The sequence below is a fragment of the Typopeltis vanoorti genome, chromosome 10 (assembly GCF_054136105.1).
Source record: "Typopeltis vanoorti isolate ZY-2024b chromosome 10, IOZ_Tvanoo_1.0, whole genome shotgun sequence".
Classification (NCBI taxonomy): Eukaryota; Metazoa; Arthropoda; class Arachnida; order Uropygi; family Thelyphonidae; genus Typopeltis; species Typopeltis vanoorti.
Window position 1 is genome coordinate 14,803,839 of NC_143558.1, and position 22,176 is coordinate 14,826,014.

Consider the following 22,176-nt stretch of genomic DNA (forward strand, 5'->3'; position numbering starts at 1 on the left):
TACGGACAAGGACTTTTCTTTGAAAAATTAAAATAGCTACTTGGAATGTCTGTGGAATCACACATAAAATTGATGAGCTAAACAGAGAACTAAAAAATAGAAACACTGATATAGCAGCAATAACTGAGACAAAAGAGAAAAAGAAGAGATCCCAAATTCTGGAAGATTATGTCATGATCTTCTCTGGAGATCCAGAAGACAAATGGGCTTCATCTGAGGTTACAATTTGGATTAATAAAAAATGGAAAAACAAAATTTTAGATTATATTTGGGTATCAGACAGAATAATCAAAGTTAGAATGAAAATTATAAATCAAACATTCAATATTTTTGGAATTTATGCACCAGTAGATGGAAAAGAGGAAGAGACAGAAAATTTTATGGAAAACTTCAGGAATGTATTGATGAAAAAAATGAAGCAACAATCTTGATGGGAGATTTCAATGATAGAGTGGGAAACAACCCAATAACTGGATCAGAGGGAAAATCAGTAATCAATAACAATAGAATTTTATTAAGAGTCTTCTGCATATTTAACAATCTAAAAATCAGCAATACTTACTTCAGGCATAAAAATATACATAAGTACACATAGGAACAAAATCAATAATAGATTACATTATTATTAACAACAAACTAAGTAATAATATCATGGATACAAGGGTTTTTAGAGGGAGCAAAATTGATAGTGATTACATGTTAGTTGAAAGCAGATTTGAACATAAAAAGAACCACATACTTCAAAAGAAAAAAGATAATGAACCAACATCTAATAAACAATTTAAAATTCACCTCCTAGAACAAGAGAGTATTAGAAACATTATTATTACATGACACCTACAGTGAGTTCAAAGACTCATCAAGGGAGGGCACCTATTCTACAACTCTGTCTCCACCACTCAATCCACTAACTACACCAATGTCAAAATACCTCCTAAAGATAAAATATCTCCTAAATTAATTAAAGCAATTAATACAGAGAAATATACAGAGAAACAAATATTTGCATCAAATTTGCAGATGGAACATTATCAGAACCTATAACTATAAATAAAGGACTAAGACAAGTTGTGGCTTATCCCCAATCCTATTCAACATTTATATAAACAGAATCCTAAAAGAATGGAAAACAACTGTCCAAGATGGAATTATGTTTTAACAAATAATAAACAGCTAAATACAATACTTTATGCAGATGATCAAGTATTAATTTCAAACTCAGAAGATAAACTCCAAACTGCAACTAACCATCTAAATGAAATAGCAAAAAAATATAAAATGAAAATATCTGAAACAAAAACAAAACCTATGGCAATGTGTGGAAACATCATTCAAAATGTCAAAATTATGCTTAACAATAAAATAATAGTGCAAGTTACAGAATTCAAATACTTAGGAAATATAATCTTGCAATACAATACTGATTCACACTTGGAAGCAAGACTACAAATTTACAATAGAATGAATTGCATAATTAAAAGAAATTTTGAAAAACAAATGACTAAAGAAACTCAATTAAGATTACATAATGACCTCTACACCATCTCTCAAACTTGTAAGTGAAACCTAGATTCTAAAACAAAGAAACAGACAAAGATTGGAAGCAGCACAGATGAAGTTCCTAAGACCTCTCCTGGGACTCACTAGATTAGATAAAAAAGAAAAACACACATAAGAGAATGAGTAGATACAAAGAACATCATACAAGAAATAGAAGAATATAAGCAAAATTGGCTACACCACATAGAAAGGATGAATAACAATAGGATTCCCAAACTAGCATATAAATATACCTACAGGAAGAAGAGACAGCAGACATCCAACACTAAGATGGAAAGACCAACTTCATCTGCAGAGCAGGAACAGGACATAAAAAGCCTATACCTGAATTGCTCAGACGATGATGGGTATTGTACTGAAGAAGTTAGAAGATTATTACTCAGAAAGAAAGCAATGACACATTTAACCAAGATCTTTAAAGATAAAGATATTAGTCTCGCAAAAAAAATCAGAATCGTGAAAGCAATGGTATTCCCTGTGGAATGTTGGACCCTGATGTGAGATGTGAAAGTTAGACCATGAGATGAGAAAGAGTGAAAGAAGGAAGATAGATGCATTTGAATTATGGGTTTGGAGACACTTACTAAGAATACCATGGACTGCAAAACAAACCAATAAATCAGTGATAGATAGAATAAAGCCAGATTGCTCCCTCGAAGCTATGATCATCAAGAAAACTTGTCATACTTTGGACATATTATACGAGCAAATGACAGTCTGGAGAAGATGATGATGATGCTTGCAAAAGTTGATGGAAGTAGGAGAAGAGGAAGACCAAGAAATAGATGGGTGGCTGGATAGGTGGCATTCCAGTGGCTAAAGAAGCAACTGGAATGCATCTGGAAATTCTGAAAGATATGGCAGGGACAGATATGAATGGAGAGTGTATGTTCATAGAATAACCAGGAGTCGAAAACCACTCAATGGAAAATAACAACAACAAATATATATATAATTAATAAGTAGTAATAGTGCAGATGTGGTAACTCTGCAAGAGGATTTGAATAAGCTAGATAGATGGGCAAATGAATGGGGGTCAGTTTAATGCAACAAAAAGTAAGGTCTTGAGGTTTGAGACATATCGATGGGACACTGCATACTCTATTGGAAGAATTATACTGAAGAAAGTAGGGGAGACAAGAGATATGGGGTTGATGATTGATAGAAACTTGAAATTTAGGGGACATATTGCAAAGGTGGTGAAGGTAACACAGAGGATTGCTGCAATAATGAGAAGGACACTGATCTGCAGAGATAAAATCGTTATCATTCCAATGTATAAGACTCTGATCAGACCACACTTGATCTAGTCCCCAGGATTTGAAGGGGATAAATTAACTGTGGAAAGGGTACAAAGGCAGATAATAAAGATGGTGTCAGGACTGTACAATGTTAGTTATGAGGATCGGCTGAGGGAGTGTGGACTGCAGAGTTTGGTGGATAGAAGAAGGAGGAGTGATATAATTGAGACTTTTAAACTGTTGAGAGGTGGTTACAGGGTTGACATTGGGGAGTTCTTTCGCTTGGTTGAACAGTGGGAAGGAGTCATGACAAGGGGCCATCCCTGGAAGTTACGAAAAGAAACTGTGGGCAAGAGGGTGAGGAATGGTTTCTTTGAATGGAGGGTGGTTGAACCATGGAATGCAACGCCTGATGGAGTGGTGAGAGCGAGAATGGTCAATGCATTTAAGGAGTGGTATGATAGACTTTGTGTTTCCTAGGAGGGACTTCCCTCGATGAGTCCTGATAGACTTATGTTTCTTAGAAAGGACCTCCCACGATGAGTCTTTTGACTCCATGGAGGCCTGAATAATAATAATTATTATTATTATTATCAGTTATTATCACATAAACATCTTCATAGAGTCTGAAGGTTCATCTTGGGAGGTCCACATGACTCTATTTACATAATACCTATCATACTCCCCTTTGAAGTGTGAATTCATTGGCAAAGCACTCACAACAAACTCTCACAATTCATTCCACTCATTCACCAAGCAAAAAATCTAGTCTTGATGCTCCTGCTAACCTAACTCCACACTCGTACTCAATTTCCAGGTATAACTCCTTGTTTTTCCCTCATCTAGTCATGTATTGAAACATTTTTTCTGCATTAGTCCTATAAAACTCTTTTAGTAATTTTATGTTTCTATCATATCTCATCTTTTCTTTGTATTGACTATCTTCTGCAACCCATAAATCCTCGGTCTCCTCTCAAGGAAGCATTCGAAAGACTACTCACCATTTTGGTCACTCAATCTCTGGATCCTATCCATGTCTTCGTCCCTATGAAACCCAAGTGACCAGATCTGTGCACAGTAAATTCATATACTTGAGACTGTTCTGATTAGAGATACATTCATTTCTGAACAATTTAGATGCTATTAGCTGCAGTATTGATTGCCTGTGCTTGTATTATAGTCTGCTTGTTGGAGCTTGTAAACAGAATTATATTTATTATTATTTTTTTTAATAACCTCCATGGAGTCAATAGAACTCATAATGGGAGGCCCACTCAACCAGCAACATGTCTATTATAGTGAACTTTGAAGTTATTTATACCACCTGCACTCAGGCAATGCATTCCACTCACTAACAACTCTCCACGTAAAAAAATCTACTCCTCACACAGTTCTTCACCACATCATTATACAACTTAAGGGGTTACCTCTCATTCTTCCCATCTTAACATCCACGATTTTTATAATTTCTTCCACTCTCTATATGCATCTTCTATAAATATTTCCACAGTAAATAAATGTTCATCAAGAACTAGCATCAATAATTCCCCCTCTCAACAAAATCCATTGAAACACGTGCAGCTGCCATCCAACACCACCTTACAGTCTGACTCCATACTCACAGAGCAAGTTTCTCTTCCTCCTCCTCCCTCATTCCTGTATCTGCCCTCTGGAACAGCACCCTCCCACCTGACCATGCATTTCCCAATGAATACATACAATGCTCAGTGAGAACAAGTTCCTCCTTTCCCAAGTCTCTTCCTGGTATGAATGTACAATAGGTTGCCCAATTAACCGCTCTCTTGTTTAGGGGCCCAACATAAAAAAAAGAAATAAAAATAATAATAACACAAAATAAATATTATCATTATGTGCTACAGAATTTCAGTGATGTAAGATAGGTAAGACAGGTTCATACAAGTTCAAACCATGCTTCCATTTACTTGTAAACTACTGTTACATGCACCAGGAGTCAACACATCAACTAAAAGTCAATTAAGTAACAGCAATTTTAAATCGTGTCGTTTGAAGGTCACAATCCTCCCAGTTAATGGGCAGAACATGAACAGGATTTTTGACCCATTGTCTGATCCTCACTTTCTCAGAATGTGCCTCATTATTAGGTACTGTAAAATCTCTCATGATAAATTTATTAATTAAATTTTTGAGATCGATTTTACAGAGGTTTCTGAACATATAGAAATTAGAAGTTATAATGTATTAAAAGGAATGTTATACTTCTACTGTTAAAATGCATAATTTAATGTATATTGAAGTATATGTAAAATGGAAAGTAAGGCATTAACCCAGATTATAGCGATGGCAAAGTAAAAACAAAAGTTCGCAAGGTCTTGCGAATACAGAAATATGGGCCCAAGAACTGAGGGGCTGAAGTGACATCATCGTGCTGGCATGTAATCCTGGAAACAACATCGTGGAGAACAAAGGATTAGCAATGATATAAAAGAGGCCTAAGATGCTCTCTCTTGGCTCTCGTTTTTTTTTTCATCTCCATATTTTGGTTCCAGGTATGTGACCCCAGGGTGTGAGGGGGGAGGCTGTATTTTTGATGGATTTTCTGTATATGTAAGGACGTGCTACAAGAGCGTAGTTACCGTTAACTAACATGGTGACTTCAGCACTTCCATTCCAGTTTCCCGACGGAAAATTAACCTAAGCTTTTTGGGAAAACTTCTACAGCAGAACCACCAGGATCGTCCAGGCAACAGCCAAAACCCAGGAAGAAGATGCAACGTCAAACTAAATTAGCTGAAGTTTGTTCAAATTGATTGAACTGTGTTTGTAAAAGTTAATGTAAGCAAGCATAATTTTGTTAATGTCTTAAAAGCTTATAACTGAGATTTGTATGTGTGCTTACACGAAATTGTTAGTAATTAGTTAGTTAATAGGTTAAGGTAATTAAAGGGGAAAATGAATGTTAACCTATATATGTAGTGCACAAAGTTTAACTAAGTGTAACATAAGGAACAGCTACATGTCTGATATAGATAACTGAGCACTGTGCTAGGGTGAACTAAGTGTTGAGTGTAAAAATGTTTAGTAGCATATTTTGCCTACTATATATGTAAGAGGGCTTAGATAGATAACGTCTCCTATTTCTTTGTGCAGTGTACTAATTTACTAGGTTAAAATAAAATGTTTAGTTTGTGTACCTTGCTTGATCCATTGCCAATGCACTATCTCCAAAAATCTAGCAGATCTGCATGCGCATTAAGTTTAGAATCGCCACGACTTGCAATAAGAAAATTTGGGCATTGACCAAGATCTTGCCTGTATCCTTACCTTAATTCTCAAACTGCATTAGTTCATTTAGAATGGTGCAGTTGATAAAAAAAAATAAATTTTTACTAATTGAATAGTGTGAGGATTGGTAAACTGTATATTGTAAAACGAGTGATAAATTAAAGTCTGTTTTAACAGTAGTGGAAACAGAAGTAAGGCTTAGTGGGATTAATATTTAGCAGATAATAGTCTTATTTTGAGCAAAGCAGATAGAGGTTTGTAAAGTACAAGGTACTGAGAATGCAGCACATGTAGAATATAACAATGGCACAGCCGACAAAAAATTTTCACAGTATCCATCTGAATACTAAATGAATGAATGATGATGGACTGGCAATTTGGGACTTGGCCCATGAAACTGTATTCTATATTGGCTAAAATCACAAACAAAAATTATAGTGAACCATGATGTAATATATTATAGTCTGTACCCCCCCCCCCTTGAGGATTCATATCAAGAATCTGATAATAATTATTATTTATTATTATTATTCAAGGTAATGAGTAATAATAACTTATTAATTATTCATGGTAATACTCTAAAAACCTATGGGAAACAAACTTATCTATTAAAAAAAGAGTTTATGTGGCATGATTTTTTTCAGACTGTAAATTTTGATTTACCACCTTACAAATCTGAAAACACACCAAAACTCAACATCACCAGAGTTAAAGATCAGTACTATCAACATAAGAAGCTTGAATGGCAAAGAAATGGAGCTAGCTGAGGAATTAGATAATTACCAGATCGACATAATAAGAGTGACTGAAACAAAAAAGACAAAAACTGGTGAGATCTTTCTAAGCAATAAATACAAAATGTTATATTCAGACAATGACAATCAAGGAAAAGAAGAAGTAGCCATAGTATTCAACACTAAATATGAGGCTAATCTTTGAATGGCAGGCAGTCTCAAGTAGAGTGATGTGGGCAAATATGAGAATGGGGAACTAGACAATGAGACTTATTTGTGCCTATGGTCTCACAGAAGGTTCTACTACAGTAGAAGTGGAGGAATTTTTTGATGTTTTAGAAAAAGCAACTGACACAATGAAAAAGGAAAAGTTGGTCCTTGCTAGGAATCTAAATAGCAGAGTAGGAAATGATTGTCAGACATACAAAAATATTTTGGGAAAATTTGGAGAAAAGAGCAAAGCCAATAATAATGGCAAATACCTGTTGGATTTCTGCTCCGGACATGGACTGGTTATCACTAACACCATGTTCCAACATAAAAATGTGCACAAATTCACATGGAGAGAAGAGGCAAGGAATAAGAAAAGTCTCATTGACTATGTTATTGTTGATAGTGATGTTTTCTCCCTGGTGCAGGACACCAGAGTGTACAGCAGATTTGAAATTGAAAGTGATCACTATATAGTCTTGAGCAGGATAAAATTGAATTTCATATTGAAAAGAATAACATGTAAGAAAGTTTTAAAGCAAATAAAAGTTGAGCAGCTCTCAGATGGGAACTGTAGACTAAAATACACAAAGATTATTGAAGAAAAAATGAAAGAGTTTGAGAACAGCATCCAAACCTTGGAGATTCAGTGGGAAGCCTTGAAGAAAACACTGATTGATTCAGCCAGAGCCATGTGGTGAGCTGAATCAATCAGTGTTGTGTGCAAGGATAGAAAAATCAGAACTCCATGGTGGACATAGGAAGTTAAAGAGGCAGTGAAGGAAAAGAAGAAAGCATATCAAAAGTTCCTGGCAAATAAGTCAGCTTGTGCTCTGAGAGAATACAGAGACAAATCTAAGGGCACCTCTTTCACCACGCCCTCGTTATGGCACTGCTTACAAGATATCATGCCTTGTATTAAATTCATCTGTGAAAAAGAAATAGAAATCAACCAGCTTCCATTCCTAATTTCTTTTAATGATTTATATGACATTCCCCCTCATTACAAGATTTCATTCCTTGTATTAAATTCACCTGCAAAAAAGAAATAAACCAGCTTCCATAAGTATTTGTATTATATGCTTAGCCAACATCCTCTATTAGAGTTATGCTAAAATTAGGTGAAACAATATATATTCATTCCTTATAAATATATATATATATATAGTTATTCTTTAGAAATTCATTCCTTAAATAATGACAAGTAACATCTTGAAAATCCTTCACTAATAATGCTTAGAGAAGTAAGGCTACCAAATAAATTAACAATAGCCCTTAAGAGATTTCTCACTTAGATACCAGCTATGCTTACCCTGATATCTTATGTTACATCAAGTACAATGAAGAAATTTTGAAAGATTTTAATCAAGTCAAATAACAACCTTAGAGACCTCTCCCAACCAGCCATGGCAAATGGAATATATCAAACATTTTACACTTCGTATCCATGTTATTTCAAAGGTATCCAAACAGTATTGCAATTTAATGTTTGTGTGGTTAAAAGTTTCCAGACCAAACAATATGTAGTTGTATTTCCATAACCTGCTCTTGTACTCTAGTCCTCATAAAGTGCCTTAGATGAATATTACTTATGTTGGCTAAACACAAAACTACAATTATTAATTAAACTATAATGATTCCTCCAACAAGAAAACTCGTCTTATTGGTGGGACCATAAGGCATACCACAAGGAAGCCAAAATAATTCATATATTTAAACCAAAGTAAAAGTTAAGCTAGTGAATGTTGATAATTTAACCACTAATTGCTAGTCACAGCACAGTGGTGTAAGAAGCTGAATTAAGCAGTTACAACTTAATTCAGCACGGCTTATACTTTATCAAATATGTACTTTGCACATTTTTGTTTAGTGTGACATCTTTATTTGTCCTAATGTTTTGTATTCTGTTCTATACAGTGCTTTTTATACCCTAACAAAATTTGTCAGGGTACTGACAAAATATCATCAACATCATCATCAAATTCCTGCCATGTACCCTCAAGGGGTGTACAGGATATGACAGTACTACATGAAAAAATTACATCATTACTAACTTCCTATCTACAATTTTCCTCCAAATCAGTTTGTTACTTGTCAAGACTCCAACATTATCAGATCTTATATTTCTATCGTCTAAGGCACTTTGTACCTTATCAATCCACCTATATCTTGGTCTTCCTCTGGGTCGTTTTCCTGCCAACCTGGCAGAGAACACTTGTTTTGCTAATCTTTCCTCTCCCATTCTATTTAAGTGACCATACCACCTGAGATTAGCTCTGCTAACGCATTTCTGGATGCTGACAATGTCAAGTTCTTTCCTAATATCCTCATTTTTAATATGATATTGCCATTGATGCCATCTGTTCACGCCTCTAATCTTTCTCAGGACTCTCATATCTGCGGTCTCTAGTCTTTGGTCAAGTGTTTTACTTCTGACCCAGCTCTCAGATCCATAAGTTAAAATTGTTTGTTTTAACTTATGGATCTGAGAGTTAAAGTTTGAACACTGTCTTGTATACAGCTAATTTAGTGTTCCGACTAATTTCTTTCTTATTCCATATGAATTTATTCAATTGACTTCCCACCATACCAGCTTTGCTGATTCTGTTGTCTATTTCTATATTTAATTTACCATCTTCACTAAAAATCATGCCTAAGTAGCTGAAATGTTTTACTTGTTCCACAGGTTCTCCATTCACAACACAGTTGACATTTTCAATGATTCTGCCTATTTTCATTGTCTTTATCTTTTTATTGCTGACCATCATACCATATCTATTACAACAGCTATTCAATTTAGTCAGAGAATCTTGCAGACTTGTAGCGGATTTATTTAGAAGTATAACATCATCCGCATAAAGCAAAGAGCTGACATTAACATCTCCAATTCTGATATCAGGTTTAATACCACATTCCTTCATAATGTGATCCATATAGATAATGAATAACAGCGGGGATAATGTACATCCTTGTCTCACACCAGATTTAACATTAAACCATCTTCCTGTACTTCCTTCAATTCTAACTGCTGACTTACAACTCAAATAAAGACTAAGTATTGCTTGATATAATGCCGCATTGACACCATATAATTGCAGCGTATTGAATAGCTTCTCTCTTGGCACTTTGTCATATGCCTTTTCCAAATCGACAAAACTTAAATACAGATCTTTGTTATATTCCCATGCTTTCTCAACTATTTGTCGTAAAGTGAAGATCTGATCCTGACAGCCTCTATTTGGCCTGAATCCAGCTTGTTCTTCACCAAGCTTTTCTTCCACAATTCTTCTCAACCGTTTCTCAAGTATACTTGCATAGATCTTGCCAGGAACACTCAGTAGGGAAATACCTCTGTAATTCTCACATTCAGTTTTATTTCCCTTTTTATATATTGTCACTATTAGAGCTCTACTCCAATCATCGGGAATTCGTCCCTCTGTCCAGGCTTTCTGAACTATGCAGTGCAGCCACTGTAAGACTTTTATGCCACCATACTTCAGCATTTCTGGTCGAATATCATCTACTCCTGCTGCCTTTCCACATTTCAAGCCTTTGATGGCTTTTTCTACTTCAAGTATGGATATGTATTCCTGACTGCATGCCTGGTCAGTGTTTTTTACCACTGTGCTGTCATCACTGCTTGTTTCATTCAGCAGTTTTTCAAAGTAATTACTCCATACTTCAAGGATATCTTTTTCTCCTGTTTTCATGTCACCTTTATCATCTCTAACTCCTTTTACAGCACTCTTTCCTCCATTCCTAAGCTTCTTCAACAACCTCCAGAATATTTTGCCACCTTCTTGATATTTATTTTCTATATTCTTGCCAAAGTCCTCCCATGACTTTTGTTTAGCTAGTTTTACACACTGTTTAGCTTTCTTACATTTGTCTCTGTATTCTGTAAGAGTAAAAGCTGACTTATTTGCCAGGAACTTTTGATATGCTTTCTTCTTTTCATTCACTGCCTCTTTAACTTCCTGTGTCCACCAGGGAGTTCTGATTTTTTTATCCTTGCACACAACCTCACCACATGCCTCTCTGGCAGAATCAATCAATGTTTTCTTCAGAGTTTGCCACTGAATCTCCAAGGTTTGATTCCTGTTCTCAAACTCTTTCATTTTCTTTTCAATAATCTTTCTGTATTTTAGTCTACAGTTCACATCTGAGAGCTGCTCAACTTTTATTAGCTTTAAAACTTTCTTACATGTTATTCTTTTCAATATGAAATTCAATTTTATCCTGCTCAAGACTAAATAGTGATCACTTCCAATTTCAAATCCTCTGTACACTCTGGTGTTCTGCACCAGGGAGAAAACATCACTATCAACAATAACATAGTCAATGAGACTTTTCTTATTCCTAGCCTCTTCTCTCCATGTGAATTTGTGCACATTTTTATGTTGGAACATGGTGTTAGTAATAACCAGTCCATGTCCTGAGCAGAAATCCAACAGATATTTGCCATTATTATTAGCTTTGTTCTTTTCTCCAAATTTTCCCAAAATATTTTTGTATGTCTCACAATCATTTCCTACTCTGCTATTTAGATCCCCAACAAGGACCAACTTTTCCTTTTTCATTGTGTCAGTTGCTTTTTCTAAAGCCTCAAAAAATTCCTCCACTTCTACCTTAGTAGAACCTTCTGTGGGACCATAGGCACAAATAAGTCTCATTGTCCAGTTCCCCATTCTCATATTTGCCCACATTACTCTACTTGAGACTGACTGCCATTCAAGAAGATTAGCCTCGTATTTTGTGTTGAATACTATGGCTACTCCTTCTTTTCGTTGATTGTCATTGCCTGAATATAACATTTTGTATTTATGGATATTTCATTCTGACAAAATATGGATATTTCAATTTTTATTCTCAAATGCACTGCAATAATTTCACAAATGCTTAAACACAATAGCCTGGTTGGTGAAGCTAATGTTGTCACTCTCCAAATAACAGGCTATATGTTAGAATCCACTGTAGGCATGGATGTATGAGAATATCCTTAGGTGGTAGATAAATTTCATTACTTACTGAGTGAGGCACCACTGCCTTGCTTACTGGAGGACCGAAGTAGCTTGAAAAAGTATCATGTTTGTTCTCAGTAAGTGTTTCTGGATTAATTAACCATTGGCCTACTCACACTCCTAATGTGCAATGTGCAGCACCTTTTGTGAGCATGAGCAAGATCATGAAAGGTTGTAAACCTTTTGCTAGTGGGATTCATGTTACAAACCAAATAACCAACCAACAAACAAAAAAATCATGTTTAAAACTTAGCACCTTCTTTTTTAGTAAGGCTGCAGGATGGAAATTCGGTTGATAAGTGGAAACAGCATCCATTAAGCTCTTTGTATACCAATTCTAGAGAAGAAAAAAAATGCAGTAATTAGTATTAATTGCCACATACAGAAATAAAAATGAGCATACTTTATTTTAGAATTTCTATAACTAATTATTGGAATAATGTTTATGGATACATATAGATATAAAAAGCAAGTTTTAACTAAACGAGCTGTACTCTCATTATAAAAAGATTCAAAACTCAGTAACTTATTTTTTCAGATCAGGACCTTATACGACTTAAAAAAAAAAGAAAGAAAAGTATTATCATACATTAGTGGGAATTTCTGTAATAAGCAATTGTATCTTTGATCTTTATTTGAAAATCTGAATATTTTTTCATATAGGTCAAATATAAATTTTGAAGTCAGTTTGCTATAAGACTCTCCACCTGATAAATTTATATATGAGTAGAAAATTTCACATTTACAAAATCATAAGCTCATAATACTACATTGCAAGCTTCTTGTTCTGATGGCAAACCTACCAAGGAACAAAGATTAATATTATCCTTCACAGGTATGCTCTCAATATAAAAACCATCACAATAGATGCCATTGACTTCTGTGGGCATATCACATCATGAAAATAACCATGAAAAGCACATTTCAAAACAAATAAGGGAATGATTGTAGATAATCATAAAAATGGTTTGTTTGTTTAAGGCTTAAGCAACTAAGGAAATGAGGCCAGTGTATTATGTTTGTAAAATTCATGTGTTCTTCTGGCTGGTTTGCATGTTTTATGAGACAAAAAATCCTGCCACCTCCATATGAGACCGGCTAACTTGCCTTCAGCTGAAAATCCCCGATAAAGGTTCTTCACATCCTAGATGGGATTTGAACACAGGTGTTTCAAACCAAAGAGAATTGTTGATATCAGGAGCTGCAGAGGCTGTTAAGAATTTCATAACAGCATTTTCACAAAAGTTGAAGCTAGAGTTATTTTTATTATATGGACTATAATTTTGTTTTGCTTATTATTGCCAATAAATGGTCTTGAAACCAAAACTGAAATTATTTGACAAATTTTTATATAGATCATAAATAGTAAATTTTGTTAAATTCCATGAAGCCAGGAAAGAATTATTATCATTCTGGATGGTTTTAAAACATTATTGAATAACGTTCCAATCGTACAAAAAAAAAAAAAAAAAAAAAGTTATAATCCAGTCCAAAGGCCAAACCAGGACCATACCATCACATTGCCAGTTTCAAATTTCATAAATGGGGTTACACACTCAGGTAAGAGAACATTCACTAGACATCCACCACATCTGCTCGGTAAGGGGGGGGGGGAGCATGATTAGGAAGCTTTGAAAGCACAGCTTTCAAAGCTTCTGTCTCACTGCACACATTCTTTGTACCACTGAAGACAATGCTGCTTGTTAGTTTGGGTAATGAGGCTTGCATATTGCAATCCTACTATGGAAACTCATTTTGTGAATCTCGGTTCTGAACGATTTTTGTGCAGATTCATGTTCCAGTCAATGACCAGAACTCATAATTCAATATGTGAGCAATAAATGACAGTTTTTGCATATTATTCTTCATAGCACCCTACGGTCACATTCACTAAGTGTGGTAGGTCGTCCGCTACAGGTAGCACTTGCAGTCAACTCCCTATGCTTCCATGTCAGTACGATATCATGATTGTTGACCTGAGATGGTCCAATTTTTCAACAATTTGCCAAACAGATAGGCTTGCAACATGGCATCCTATCACAACACCTGTTTCAAACTCTTGCCAGTTCTTCCAATTTATATTGGCTACAAATACGTGACTTGTTACATTGCATGATATATCTTGCTCATGGGGATGTCCATTGATTTCTTTCCAAGCAGTGTATATTTATCCCATACATGAGAGATGCAAGAACCTACAGTACAAGAATGCTGTGTGCAAGGTGCAGATGAGGGTTGAGAAAGAAGCAAGAAGAAACTAAACCAATTTGTCAGAGAATGAGAAAAAGAAAGGAGGAGGGCTGGTCGAGAGCGATGGAGAGCAGCAGAATGAGTTGCAAAAGATAATTGGAGAAGAGAGATCTCAGCCTTATGGGCCATGGGGCAGAAAAGAAAATAGTGGTAATAGGTAGGACATTTTTTATGCTTTCATAAAACTTCTACTGAATGGGTTCTTTTTTGTAAAAATCTGACAGGTGTGCTAAAACTTATACAATGGTTTATGAAATATCAAATCATTCTTGGTTTTGTGTATGGCAGATGCATAATTTTCTTCTTCAAGAAAAGTGATGATGAGTAGACATTTGATGTGATGATACTTAATATCATCACTTCAAATGTCTGATTAAAACTAAAATGACTTGAAAACTGTTCACAGAACTCCTAAATATAAAATTCATTAAATTTCATCTGGCTAGCATGAAATTATCACTTATGTCTAATCTAAATGGTTTGCCAAATTTTGCTATTAAAAATGATATGAATGAAATCAAAACTGAATTAAGCAGACATATTCTAGCCTGTATCCCTAATAATACCAAAGTTTATTTCATTAAACTTTATCCAGTCAGAGTAAAATTATGCTATATATAATTTAAAAATAATAACAAATATTGAGATAACTTGATAAATGTATTTATAGAATTCCAAATATTGAATTTTAGTAAATTCTACATGACTAGAGCACAGGAATATAATTTGGAAAAATGGACAAAACAATTTTAATGAATGCCCAAAAAAACAGAGAACAAAATAGCTACGATTCTTCCTACATTCCTTTCAACTTGTAATAAACAAGCTCTATTATCTTAATGCAACAGGATATCTACTATATTGCAACAGGACAATCATAACAAACTATTCCTTCTCTCTCGTTGATAGTTTAATGAAATAAAGACAAAAAATAAAGGAATAAATTAAACAATGTTTTTTTTTAATGAATCCAATAAATTAAGGATACCAAGTAATTATATTCTTGGTTTAATCCTTTATCCAAGGATTAAGTGTAAGCAAACAAAGTTTGCACGTGAGGTGTGAACTACATAAAAAACTTCACAACTGGGCAACTTGTATATAGAGGATAACAACATCACATCACTCACCTTAGTATCCCATAACGAAATGCACATATCCTTATAGACATGTATAATGCTATGCATTACGAGAAGGGCCACTATCCAGACCAGTTTCAACCTTTATTGAAGTTCTCATCAGTGGAAGTCATGCAGAAGTCATATTTCCATATACAAGTAGCCAAAAGGTGTAACACCTTATTACTAAAATACTCTGGATTAGAGATAGGTCTTGAAAGTTTTTCCACTTATTTATATTATAAATTAAAGATGCCAAGAAATTATATTCTTGGTTTAATCCTTTATCCAAGTGAAAGCAAACAAAATTCGTAAGTAAAGTAACTTCACAACTGGGCAACTCGTATATAGAGGCTAATGACAAGTGATGTGATATCATTAGCCTCTATATACCCAGTCATGAAGTTACTTCACATGCAAACTTTGTTTGCTTACGCTCTTGAATAAAGGATTAAACCAAGAATATAATTTCTTGGTATCTTTAATTTATAGCATAATATAACCAAATGAGAGCCTGTGTAGCTCAGTGGATGTGGCATTTGCACACCACAGCGCTTGGCCGCACGAAGGAAGACTTGGTTTCGAGTCTAGTCGGTGACTAGAGAAAATTTTTCTAAGCCTTTTTTTGCCCGGTTCCCGAGTTAGTCGATCTCTGGCACAGGCAAGCGGGTTTTTCCTCCCGGAAACTCGGGTTTTTCGTCCTGTAAACTCAAGAAAATCGACCGTAGAACCCACATTATTTCAGACATTAAATATATTGTGTTAGGGTTAGGGACCACGAGATGGCGGCATATTTGAACCGTCTCTCTTCACTGTGTACCGCTTAATTAGTGATAGCCTTGGGCCATCTATCTCTGATTGATACCAGTGGAGCTTGAACTGCCCACTCAGTCTCCAAAAGTTAGATAGGGCTAAATGGCCTCGCCTACTCGCGTATACGGGAATAAAAAGGCGTTAGCTGATTTTTTTTTTTTTTTAAAACCAAATGAAAAAACTTTCAACAATGAATCCAATATTTCATCTTTTTATTTTTTTAATTTTTTTTTTTATGTAGTCCACATCCATGCAAGGTTATTAGTAAATGTATAACACATTTATACTGTGAATGGGCTAAGGATTATTTTTTCTGGGGAGTTCTTTCGCTTGGTTGAACAGCGGGAAGGAATGATGACAAGAGGACATCCCTGGAAGTTACGAAAGAAACTGTTTGCAAGAGGATGAGGAGTGGTTTCTTTGCATGGAGGGTGGTTGAACCATGGAATGCATTGCCTGATGAAGTGGTGAGAGTGATAATGATCAATAAGTTTAAAGAGTGGTATGATAGACTTTGCGTTTCTCAGGGGGGGGGGCCTCCCCTCAATGAGTCTTGATAGACTTTGTGTTTCTTAGGAAGGACCTCCCACGATGAGTCTTTTGACTCCATGGAGGCCTGAATAATAACAATAATAATAATAATAATCAATTTTATATATTTTTTAATAATTTTTTAAAAATTTATTTTTACATAGTCCAGAAACCTTCCTCATGAGACCGAACATGGGAATTTTTTATGCCACTTCAGGCCTCCAATAAGCTGGGCGGTGTCTTACACTGAACGATGAAATTCATTTCCCAACTAAATCTCTGTAACAGAGACATCTTCAGTGTGTATATCATAAAAACCATAATGTGCACAAAAGCAACACAAACTAAAGTGGAAGTAATTAGACTTAAAACCTAAAATGAGTTCTAAGAGGAGTGCCATCTATGTATGGACACTGCAAAAAACTTTGGCTATTAAATGGGTGGTCTCAGAATTATTATTTCCCATATCTTCGCGAGTTTCTCACAACCATATTTATTTAATGATACATAGAAAATAGAAAATAATACATAGAAAATAAATAAATGATACATAGAAAATTTAATAATACATAGAAAAATATATGTATATAATTTTACAACCAACTATTGTTGTTATAATAAATTTAGTTTAATCCTTTATCCAAGTGTGAGCAAACAAAGTTTGGCCTGAAAATATCTTCAGGACTGGGGTAAGGTAGTACAACACTGGGAAACTCGTAGCAAAGGTGGACCAATTCCGTAAACTAATCACCAGTCATATTTATTTAAGTGAGGTTGATTTTTAAGAGCAGCTGCAGATTCTAAAAAAGGTCTTTTATCTTTGCACTTACTCCAGTGAAGTTTAAGCAAGCTTTCTTTCATTCGATTCTGTGAGTTGTGTGTGTGTAAGGCATCTTTTTTTTCAGCCAGTACCTAAGCTTAAATATATGCTTATTCCTTTTATCCCTAGAAGTTTGCTATAGTACAAGTTAAAAAAAATAACAATCCCAGTTATAGATCTAAGCAAGGCCGTATTCATGGGTGTGTGTGTGAACTGTGTGGTGGCACAGGGCCCCACAAAGCGCAAAAAACTGAAAAAAGAAAATCAATTAATTTTTTTAATTATTATATAAATTAATATTGTATATAAAAAAATATTATTATATAGAAAAATATATGTATATAATTTTACAACCAACTATTGTTGTTATAATAAATTTAGTTTAATCCTTTATCCAAGTGTGAGCAAACAAAGTTTGGCCTGAAAATATTTTCAGGACTGGGATAAGGTAGTACAACACTGGACAACTCGTAGCAAAGGTGGACCAATCTAACAACACTCCTATCTCAGTATCTCCCATAACACATCTCCTTGCGGATATGTATAATGTTATGCATTAAGGGAAGGGCCACTACCCAGACTAGTTTCGACCTTTATTGAGGTCTCTTCAGTGGGAGCCAGGCCCAGAAGTGGAGATACCAGGCGGAAGCAATGGCGAGGTCATCTTTACCTATAGGAGTTGCCAAACAGTGTGCCACCTTTTTATTATTATTATTATTATATACTTCTGGGCCTGGTTCCCACTGAAGAGACCTCAATAATGGTCAAAACTAGTCTGGGTAATGGCCCTTCCCTTAATGCATAACATTATACATATCTGCAAGGAGATGTGTTTTGCATTATGGGAGATACTGAGATTGGAGTGACCGTTAGCTTGGTCCACCTTTGCTACGAGTTGCCCAGTGTTTTACTACCTTACCCCAGTCCTGAAGATATTTTCAGGTGCAAACTTTGTTTGCTCACACTTGGATAAAGGATTAAACTAAATTTATTAAAGTCTAACCAAGTGAAAAATAAACTTTCATCAATATTGTTGTTATAGTAAGCGAAATAAGATCATAGTGCTAGAGTGGAAGTATTTGAAACTACTCTAAGATATATTATAATATCGTACAATATAGTGTTAAATAGGAAAAAGTGCATTTTAAAACAGGTGTTTTTAATAATTTTAAGGAGTTTTTTGATTTTAGTTTATGATTTTATGGACAAGTAAGTATATACACGTACTATCATGGCAATTTTTTTATGTGACATTACTTGCAAAACATCTTAAAAAATATATTTTGTAAATTGGTTTTAGGTTATCCGACATCAGAATTTTTCTTCAATAGCAGTTTTCAATCTATATTAGATTTATTTATTTTCTAATATTATCTATTTTAGATATATTTTATTTATCAGAAAAGTAATTTTGTTTTAGTTTATTAACTTGTTTTATAATTAAATCTATCATATTTAAATCTGAAATTGTTAGATTGTAGAGGGCAAGAGTATGATAATGGAGCGAATATGAAAGGAGTATATAAAGGAGTATATATATTCGTGCTTACATTTTAAATGAAAATGAAAAGGCATTTTATACTCCTTGCACCTGTCATAATTTAAATTTGAGTTTAGGGGGATGTCGCGAAATCATCAATTATAGCAATAAATTTTTTAATGTTATACAAAAAATATATACACTATTTGCTGCCTCAACTTCATGTTGAGACATATTAAAGAAATTTGTTAAACAATTAACTACAAAACCGTTATGTGATACAAGATGGGAAGGTAGAATAGAATCAGTTAGAGCTGTATGTTTTCAAATTCCAGAATTTTTAAATGCACTAAAAGAATTATTTAAAACTGCATCAGATAATACTATCAAAGTAGAAGTGGTTTCAATATATAAACAAACAGATTCATTTGAGTTTATACTAAGCCTTGTAATTTGGTATGAGCTTTTGTCAAAAGTTAATTTAGTAAGTAATGTATTACAAAATGCAAAAATTCCCATATACGTAGCAACCAAGCATATTAAAGAGTTAGTGCAGTACTTTGAAGAGCAGAGAATATCTGGATTTGATAGCTGTTTGGAGATTGCTAAATCTGAGTACGTCAAAGAAAAGTATTTTTTTTTATGAAAACGCCTAATGAATCACACATAGGCGATAACAAAGATAATTTTAGGATAAATTTCTTTTTTGTAATTTTAGATACTGCTCTATAATCTGTCAAAAAAAAATTTGAATTTCATGAAATTCACAAAAAATCATTTGGATTTCTTTATGATATGAAATTAATAAGAAAAATAACAGAAAATGAATTAAAATTTTGCTGCAAACAGCTGTATCAAAAATTAAATACAGATATTGATGAATCTGAATACTGAACTTTGATGAGTACGTCAAAGAAAAGTATTTTTTTTTTATGAAACGCCTGATGAATCATACATAGGCAATAACAAAGATAATTTTAGGATAAATTTCTTTTTTGTAATTTTAGATACTGCTCTATAATCTGTCAAAAAAAAATTTGAATTTCATGAAATTCACAAAAAATCATTTGGATTTCTTTATGATATGAAATTAATAAGAAAAATGACAGAAAATGAATTAAAATTTTGCTGCAAACAGCTCTATCAAAAATTAAATACAGATATTGATGAATCTGAATTTTACAATGAATTAATTATTTTTAGAAATATTGTTCCAGAAGATGCACCCACTAATATTTTAAAATTCATAATTGCAAATAAGTTGTTGGATATTTATCTAAATATTACTACAACATTTTAAATATTATTGACCAGTTCAGTTACGGTCGCATCAGCAGAAAGGTCATTTTCCAAATTAAATTTAATAAAAACCTATTTGCGATCTTCTATGTCTCAAGAACGTTTGTCGTTCTTGAGACAATAATATCTATAGAGCATGAAATTGCAAAAAATTTGAATTTTGATAGCGTTATAAATGATTTTATTGATAAGTGTATTAGGTTAAATAAAATTTAATATATTAAGATTTCTTTTAAATCTTATAAGTTGTTATACATATATTTCATTCTTTATAGTAAAAATGGATATTTTTTTCTATAATTTTTATATTTTTATATTATTATTTATATTATTAAATAAATCATTGTTCTGGCATATTTATATGATAATGTGTACTTACATAATAAAATAATATATCATCTACATATAAACACATTTATTTTTTATATTTATAAATTTAGGGACACAAAAACACGTGTTGAACAGATTATTTTATTAATTACTAATAAAATAAAACTTGGCGTTTCGACTCCTATATCGAGGTCATCATCGGAAGGATACAAGTGTATAAGGAACCGAACTACATGCTCTAGCCCTGTATACCGGTAAACTAAATCTACGTAGTTAATTAATCCTTTACCCTAGCCTGATCTCTAGTGATAAAAAAAAAATAAATAAAAATAAAAAATAAAATAAAATAAAAATAAAAAAAATAAAAAAATAAAATAAATAAATACAACTAGAATAAACTGCTAAAGTCCTCCTCCTCATCATCATCAAATTCCTGCCATGTACCCTCAAGGGGTGTACAGGATATGATAGTACTACATGAAAAAAAATTACATCATTACTAACTTCCTATCTACAATTTTCTTCCAAATCAGTCTATTACTTGTCAGGACTCCAACATTATCAATCCACCTATATCTTGGTCTTCCTCTGGGTCGTTTTGCTGCCAACCTGGCAGAGAACAATTGTTTTGCTAATCTTTCTTCGCCCATTCTGTTTAAGTGACCATACCACCTGAGATTAGCTCTGCTAACGCATTCCTGGATGTTGCAATGTCAAGTTCTTTCCTAATATCTTCATTTTTAATATGATACTGCCATTGATGCCATCTGTTCACGCCTATAATCTTTCTCAGGACTCTCATATCTGCGGTCTCTAGTCTTTGGTCAAGTGTTTTACTTCTGACCCAGCTCTCAGATCCATAAGTTAAAACTGGTTTGAACACTGTCTTGTATACATACAGCTAATTTAGTGTTCTGACTAATTTCTCTCTTATTCCATATGAATTTATTCAATTGACTTCCTACTGTACCAGCTTTGCAGATTCTGTTGTCTATTTCTATATTTAATTTACCATCTTCACTAAAAATCGTGCCTAAGTAGTTGAAATGTTTCACTTGTTCCACAGGTTCTCCATTCACAATACAGTTGACATTTTCAATGATTCTGCCTATTTTCATTGTCTTTGTCTTTTTATTGCTGACTTTCATACCATATCTATTACAACATCTACTCAATTTAGTCAGAGAATCCTGCAGACTTGTAGCGGATTTATTAAAAGTATAATATCATCCGCATAAAGCAAAGAGCTGATATTAACATCTCCGATTTTGATATCATGTTTAATACCACTTTCCTTCATAATGGGATCCATATAGATAATGAATAACAGAGGGGATAATGTACATCCTTGTCTCACACCAGATTTAACATTAAACCATCTTCCTGTACTTCCTTCAATTCTAACTGCTAACTTACAACTCAAATAAAGACTAAATAATGCTTGATATAATGCCCCATTGACACCATATAACTGTAGCGTATTGAATAGCTTCTCTCTTGGCACC

General features: G+C 33.8%; 1 protein-coding gene across 5 annotated transcripts in view; it reads right to left on the reverse strand.

Moving 5' to 3' along the window:
- The window catches only part of LOC150102183 (endoplasmic reticulum membrane-associated RNA degradation protein-like), a 197,377-nt gene that overhangs the window by 42,749 nt on the left and 132,452 nt on the right, over nt 1-22,176 (reverse strand). For all 5 annotated transcript variants that reach the window (XM_090399424.1, XM_090399425.1, XM_090399422.1 and 2 more), the window contains one exon: nt 12,287-12,367. In XM_090399424.1, coding sequence (XP_090255550.1) covers nt 12,287-12,367 — 81 coding nt within the window. The remainder of the gene's footprint in view (nt 1-12,286; nt 12,368-22,176) is intronic.